Here is a 7,500-nt window from a genome sequence, read left to right on the forward strand (position 1 = left end):
CTTTCCTTCTGAGCAAAACCGCAGCTAAATTTAGACCGCCGCGATCTAAAAATACCAGTCTTCGTCGCACGTGAGTCAAAGATTGGATAGAGGGGAGAGGAGTCGGGCGATGGTGAAAACTGAGAAAAAAAGAGGCGAGGAAGGGACAGAAGCGAAAAAGAGTTGACACGTTCCTCCATTGACAGACTCTGCCGGGGAGTGAATGGTGCTGCTTGGTTCTTAATGAAAACATTCATTTTGCAGAGACCTGGAGGAAGTCAGTGAAATTCTTGAATGGCGACTGTTTCCATTACGAAAGCCCCAGCGTACCATCGACCTGGTTAAAGTTCTAATGCAAGTTAAAGGCCTACTAAAACCCACTACTGCCGACCACGCAGTCTGATAGTTTATATATCAATGATGAAATATTAACATTGCAACACATGCCAATACAGCCTTTTTAGTTTACTAAACTGCAATTTAAAATTTCGCGTGAAGTATCCTGTTGAAAACGTCGCGGTATGATGACGCGTGCGCGTGACTTCACGGATTGTAGGGGACATTTTGTTCCAGCCCCGATCCCAGCTAGAAGTCGTCTGCTTAAATCGCATAATTACACAGTATTCTGGACATCTGTGTTGCTGAATCTTTTGCAGTTTGTTCAATTAATAATGGAGACGTCAAAGAAGAAAGATGTAGGTGGGGGGCGGTGTATTGCGGCTGCCTTTAGCAACACAAACACAGCGGGTGTTTCCTTGTTTACATTCCCGAAAGATGACGTGCCGCTTTACTATGGAACAGAGCGGTCAAGCGGACATGGTTCCCTATCACCTGTCAACCGGCAGGTTTCGGTGAGAAAATTGTGGAAAAAAGTCGGCCCTTACCGTAGACATGAGCGGAGAGCTTGCGTCGTTCCTCGGGAAGTGAAGTGAATTATATTTATATAGCGCTATTCTCGAGTGACTCAAAGCGCTTTACATAGTGAAACCCAATATCTAAGTTACATTTAAACCAGTGTGGGTGGCACCGGGAGCAGGTGGGTATAGCGTCTTGCCCAAGGACACAACGGCAGTGACTAGGATGGCGGAAGTGGGAATCGACCCTGCAACCCTCAAGTTGCTGGCATGGCCACTCTACCAACTGAGCTATGCCGCCCCAAAGAGGCAGCTGCGGACTCTCTTACTTCCTCCAACCAGCCGCCCCCAAACGTGGGATGCTTCCACCGTGGAGCAGGGGAAAAAAAAAAATCTCGGCTAGGTCCCAACGGCTGCCTTCGCTTCGCCTCGTCGAGAAACGTGGCTTCCCTCAGAGACACTGGCGGTCACCACACCCGTGGCCACACCCTTCCGACTTTTAGGTACGGCCATATAATGTCACTAAAACACTAGTAACACAATAAGCACGGCGTGGCGCAGTGAGAGAGTCGCCGTGCGCAACCCGAGGGTCCCTGGTTCAATCCCCACCTAGTACCAACCTCAACACGTTCGTTGTGTCCTTGAGCAAGACACTTCACCCTTGCTCCTGATGGGTGCTGGTTAGCGCCTTGCATGGCAGCTCCCTCCATCAGTGTGTGAATGGGTAAATGTGGAAGTAGTGTCAAAGCGCTTTGAGTACTTTGAAGGTAGAAAATCGCTATACAAGTACAACCCATTTATTTATAAGGGATTTTCCAGAATTATCCTAGTAAATGTGTCTAAAATAACAGCTGAATCGCTCCCACTGCCCTCGTCGTTTTTTTTTTCTAGTCCTGCACTCTCACTTTCCTCATCCACGAATCTTTCATCCTCGCTCAAATTAATGGGGAACTCGTCGTTTTTTCGGTCCGAATCGCTCGCGCTGCTGGTGGCCATGATTGTAAACAATGTTCAGATGTGAGGAGCTCCACAAACCGTGACGTCACGCGCACATCGTCTGCTACTTCCGGTACAAGCAAGGCTTTTTTTTATCAGCACCAAAAGTTGCAAACTTTATCGTCGATGTTCTCTACTAAATCCCTTCAGCAAAAATACGGCAATATCGCGAAATGATCAAGTATGACACAGAATGGACCTGCTATCCCCGTTTAAATAAGAAAATCTAATTTCAGTAGGCCTTTAACATTTGACTGTTTCATTCTGCTCCATATTCAGGCCGAATGTGAGAGCAATGGAGGACTCGTGAAGAAGCTTCCTTCCATCAAGGAGGACGAGGAGGGGTCCAATTCAGAGGGGGAACGCTCACCTATTCCAAAAATTCCCCCCCTGGGCAGATTGGGAAGAGGGCTGCGCTCGCCCCTGCGCTCGCCTCTACGCTCCCCTCTGCTCCCGCCGAGACCCTTCAGACTAGGGAGCGACCACACTCGGCCCACCAGCCTGCAGATCCCTGTGGTGGGCTTAAGCTGCCTGCAGCCTGAGCTCAGTCCTCGGTAGGAAAACAGTCATTGATCTCTCGAGTCGGGGTGTGTGTGTGTGTGTGTGTGTATTTCTACCCTTCTTGAGACATCAACAAAAGTACCTTCCATATGAGCCCCTTTTGAACAAGTGAGGACATAAATCATGGTCCCAATACGGAAAACTATTGCATCTAGATCTAATAGAGCAGTGGTTCTCAAACCTTTTTTCAATGCTTTGGTTTTCAACCAAAGCATTTTTGGTTGAAAAAAATAGATAAAAAAGGAAAATACAATACTATGTCAATAAATACTATGTCATCAGTTTCTGATTTATCAAATTGTATAACAGTGCAAAATATTGCTCAGATGTAGTGGTCTTTCTTGAATTATTTGTAAAACAAGATATAAAAATAACTAAAAAATGTGTTGAAAAAAACCCCCAAGTGATTCACTTATAAATAACGATTTCTACACATAGAAGTAATCATTAACTTAAAGTGCCCTCTTTGGGGATTGTAATAGAGATAAATCTGGATTCATGAACTTCATTCTAAACATTTCTTCACAAAAAAAAGACATCTTTAACATCAATATTTATGGAACATGTCCACAAAAAAAACTAGCTGTCAACACTGAATATTGCATTGTTGCATTTGTTTTCACAGTTTATGAACTTACATTCATATTTTGTTGAAGTATTATTCAATAAATATATTTATAAGTATTTTTGAATTGTTGCTATTTTAGAATATTTAAAAAAAATCTCACGTACCCCTTGGCATACCTTCAAGTACCCCCAGGGGTACGCTTACCCCCATTTGAGAACCACTGCAGTAGAGATTGTCTCATTTGCACCCCCGGTGGTGAAATCTATCAAAACTAGGGTGGTCCCAAAAAGGAGGGATTTTCTGATTTGACTGTGTGTCGGTTTTAAAAGTGCTCTCCCTCTGGTCAACATATGAAACAACAAGTGTGTGTAAAAATTTGAAATGCTCCCCCTCCGGCCAACATGTATAATAACAAGTGTGTAAAAAATAGAAAATGAATAAATAAAAAAAAACATATATATATATATATATATATATATATATATATATATATATATATATATATATATGTATATATATATATATATATATATATATATATATATATATATGTATATATATATATATACATATATATATATATATATATATATACATATACATATATATATGTATATATATGTATATATATATATATATATATATATATATATATCCATCCATCCATTTTCTACTGCTTATTCCCTTTTGGGGTCGCGGGGGGCGCTGGCGCCTATCTCAGCTACATATATATATGTATATATATATATATATATATATATATATATATATATATATATATATATATATATATACTGTAACAACTTGAAGTAAATAATGAAGATTAAAAACAATTACCAACAATGTGTCGACATTTTGCTTATAAAATTGAGAACAATTTCTCATATTATTTCTGTTTCTAAAATGCATGATTTTCTCATAAAATATTTATTTTTAAATCAAAATCATAATTTTTTTTAATGCAAAATGGTGACATTTGTCATATAAAAATCCGACTTTTATCACAATTTTTTGTTATTGTTTTAAAATTAAATTTTTGGAGTAAAATTTCGACTGTTATTGAGAAAATTCCAACTTTTATCATAATACTGCACAAATGTTCAGTTTTTCTTGTAAAATGTTGGCTTGCGTTGAGTAAAATTACGTTTTTCTTGTGAAATTCCAACTCATTTTTCACACAGATAAGTTTTTTTATATATTTGTATAGCATGTATACGTTATTAATGTTGTAAATAAAAATCTGTAAATCTCTAGAAAGGGTCGTCCTGAAGAAGTAGGCATTTTTCGGCGGTCTCAAGAAGGTAACGAATACAAAAGTGTGTGTGTGTGTGTGTGTGTGTGTGTGTGTGTGTGCGCACGCGCGTGTGCTCACTAAGCATTCATTCACTCCAATGGGACAAAGCAAAAACATCACATTTTCATCATCTGTGAGATGGAGTCGCTGCAGTCGCATACTAATCAGGATGTGTGAAAGGATGATGGAAACATTGGCCGTGTTTCAACTCTCACACTTGCAGGTACGACAAAATGCAGGGCGCCGCTAGTACTGGGATGTTGCATTCAATGCAGCTCAAAAACTAAAAACAAAGGCGAAACAACAACTAGCCTAACTGTCTTCATTTGCACCCGCCCTGCCGACACACACACATGCATTTTGTCAAGACCTGGACTATGGTGTGGTCTGTCTCACAATACGAATGTTCTGAGTAGTCAGGGTTCAATCTCCAGCTTGGGATCTTTCTGTGTGGAGTTTGCATGTCCTCCCCGTGAATGCGTGGGTTCCCTCCGGGTACTCCGGCTTCCTCCCACTTCCAAAGACATGCACCTGGGGATAGGTTGATTGGCAACACTAAATTGGCCCTAGTGTGTGAATGTGAGTGTGAATGTTGTCTGTCTATCTGTGTTGGCCCTGCGATGAGGTGTCGACTTGTCCAGGGTGTACCCCGCCTTCCGCCCGATTGTAGCTGAGATAGGCACCAGCGCCCCCCGCGACCCCAAAGGGGAATAAGCGGTAGAAAATGGATGGATTGATGGAATTTGAATTGCCTCAGACGATGAACGCTATCCCGGTACTATTATCCGCTGACCGCCGTGTTGATGTGGGGAGGAAAAGCAAAATGACACATTACGGAAATAACATTATTCTCCGCGCATCGGCAAAATACAAATATATTCCACAACCCCAAACATGTCTTTTTCAAAGCCTGCAGTGAAGAGAAGAGTTAGTGATGTGCAAAGACAATTCCAGGAAAAGTGGAATATTTTTTTGTTGAACACACCGGCACCCTGACGTGTCTTTTTTGCACAGAAAAAGTTGCGGTGCAAAATACAATTTGAAACGTCATTATATAACTACACATGCTGAGGAGTATGTAACATTTTTTTTAAAGGGGAACATTATCACAATTTTTGAAGGGTTAAAACCTATAAAAATCAGTTCCCAGTGGCTTATTTTAAGTATTTCTCAAAATTTTACCCATTACTCAATATCCCGAAAAACGGCTTCAAACTGCCTGATTTACACCATCGCTATGTCCACCTGTCTTTTGTCCTATGACGTCACTGCGTGAAGCCACCAGAAACAAACATGGCGGATAGCACAGAAAGGATTAGCATAGTCGCTTGGATTCAGACTCTGATTTCAGCGCCGTAAGCGATTAAACAGATTACGCATGTATTGAAACGAATGGTTGGAGTGTGGAGGCAGGTACCGAAAACGAAATTAAAGAAGAAACGGAAGCTTTTGAGCCATGTCACGCGGACGAATACGGCGATCGCCTTCTAACCAACGATTGGTATGTGTTTGTTTGGCATTAAATGTGGGTGGAGGGAAAGGCTGGATGCAAATATAGCTACAAATGAGGCATAATGATGCAATATGTACATACAGCTAGCCTAAATAGCAGGTTAGCATCAATTAGCTTGCAGTCATGCCGTGAGCAAATATGTCTGATTAGCACACTCCACATAAGTCAATAACATCAACAAAATTCACCTTTGCCAGTTTGTTGACTTTATCGTTGGAAATGCATCTGCTTTTGGTGTCGCAGGATAGCCACACATTCTTGCCATCTCTGTCGTAGCATAGCAGTGTGCAGAACAAACGAGGGACTTTCGCATCTTTTGACCACTGGTGCAACTTGAATCCCTCTCTGTTCGTGTTGTTACACCCTCCGACAACACACCGACGAGACATGATGTCTCCAAGGTACCGGAAAACAGTCGGAAAAAACGGAAAATAACAGAGCTGATTTGACTTGGTGTGTGTAATGTGTTTGAGAAAATGGCGGGTCGCTTCACGTTGTGACGTCACGGGTGAAAGGTCATTGCTCCGACAGACGAACAATTGAAAAGGCGTTTAAATCGCCAAATTCACCCTTTTAGAGTTCGGAAATCGGTAAAAAAAAACATATGGTCTTTTTTCTGCAACATCAAGGTATATATTGACGCTTACATAGGTCTGGTGATAATGTTCCCCTTTAAAGAAATCTTTTCTTGCGGCCCGGCCTCACCCAGACTCTGCGTCCAGTGGCACCCAGATAAATGGAGTTTGAGACCCCTGCATTAAAGAATCAGACTCTTACTAATTCCACATTTATCCGATATTTCACCATTTTTCTCATTTTACTCCCCATGTTCAGGTTTGTGGATGGCGTCGACTCCGAAAACCAAAGTGGTTTTGCCACAAAGTTTGATTTCACTCCCAGCTCCCCGCAGAGTTTCCTAGGCAGCTTTGATTCAGCTCCGGCAGGTAAGACGCAAACCAGCACACTTTTCAAAGAGTCCTGATCCATACTTGCCAACCTTGAGACATCCGATTTCGGGAGGGGGGGGGGGGGGCGTATAATTCACCAACTCGAGTATTTCATATATTTTATATATGTATGAAATACTTGACTTTCAGTGAATTCTAGCTATATATATTTATTTTATTATATATATATATTTATTTTATTATATATATATATATATATAAATATATATATGTATATATATATATGTATATATATATATATATATCTATGTATATATGTATATTTTATTATATATTTATTTTATTATATATATATCTATATATATATACATATATATATATATATATATATATATATATATATATATTTATATGTATATATATATATAGATATATATATGTATATATATATATATATATATATATATGAGGTGGCGACTTGTCCAGGGTGTACCCCGCCTTCCGCCCGATTGTAGCTGAGATAGGCGCCAGCGCCCCCCGCGAACCCAAAATGGAATAAGCGGTAGAAAATGGATATGTATATATATATTATAAATAAAAGAAATAGTTGAATTTCCGACGGCCGGCACCTATCAAATACACAGTAATAAAAACACAGTTGTTCTACTAACTGTACTGTGCTTGCTGGTTACTAAAAAAAAAAACACTTACCTTTCACTATTTGAGTAACCTTGTTCTGCCATTTGTGTATTGGCAAACGATCTCCGAATCCGGGAACATATCCTTCACGGATTGTTGTAGACATCCCCGAATGAGAACGGAATGTT

General features: G+C 40.3%; 1 protein-coding gene across 1 annotated transcript in view; it reads left to right on the plus strand.

Moving 5' to 3' along the window:
• LOC133544059 (potassium voltage-gated channel subfamily H member 8-like) overlaps positions 1–7,500 on the plus strand; it is a 12,135-nt gene that overhangs the window by 3,105 nt on the left and 1,530 nt on the right. The window contains exons 2-3 of the mRNA XM_061889088.1: positions 2,109–2,383; positions 6,600–6,709. Coding sequence (XP_061745072.1) covers positions 2,109–2,383; positions 6,600–6,709 — 385 coding nt within the window. The remainder of the gene's footprint in view (positions 1–2,108; positions 2,384–6,599; positions 6,710–7,500) is intronic.

Source organism: Nerophis ophidion, linkage group LG27, assembly GCF_033978795.1.
Source record: "Nerophis ophidion isolate RoL-2023_Sa linkage group LG27, RoL_Noph_v1.0, whole genome shotgun sequence".
NCBI classification, from domain to species: domain Eukaryota; kingdom Metazoa; phylum Chordata; class Actinopteri; order Syngnathiformes; family Syngnathidae; genus Nerophis; species Nerophis ophidion.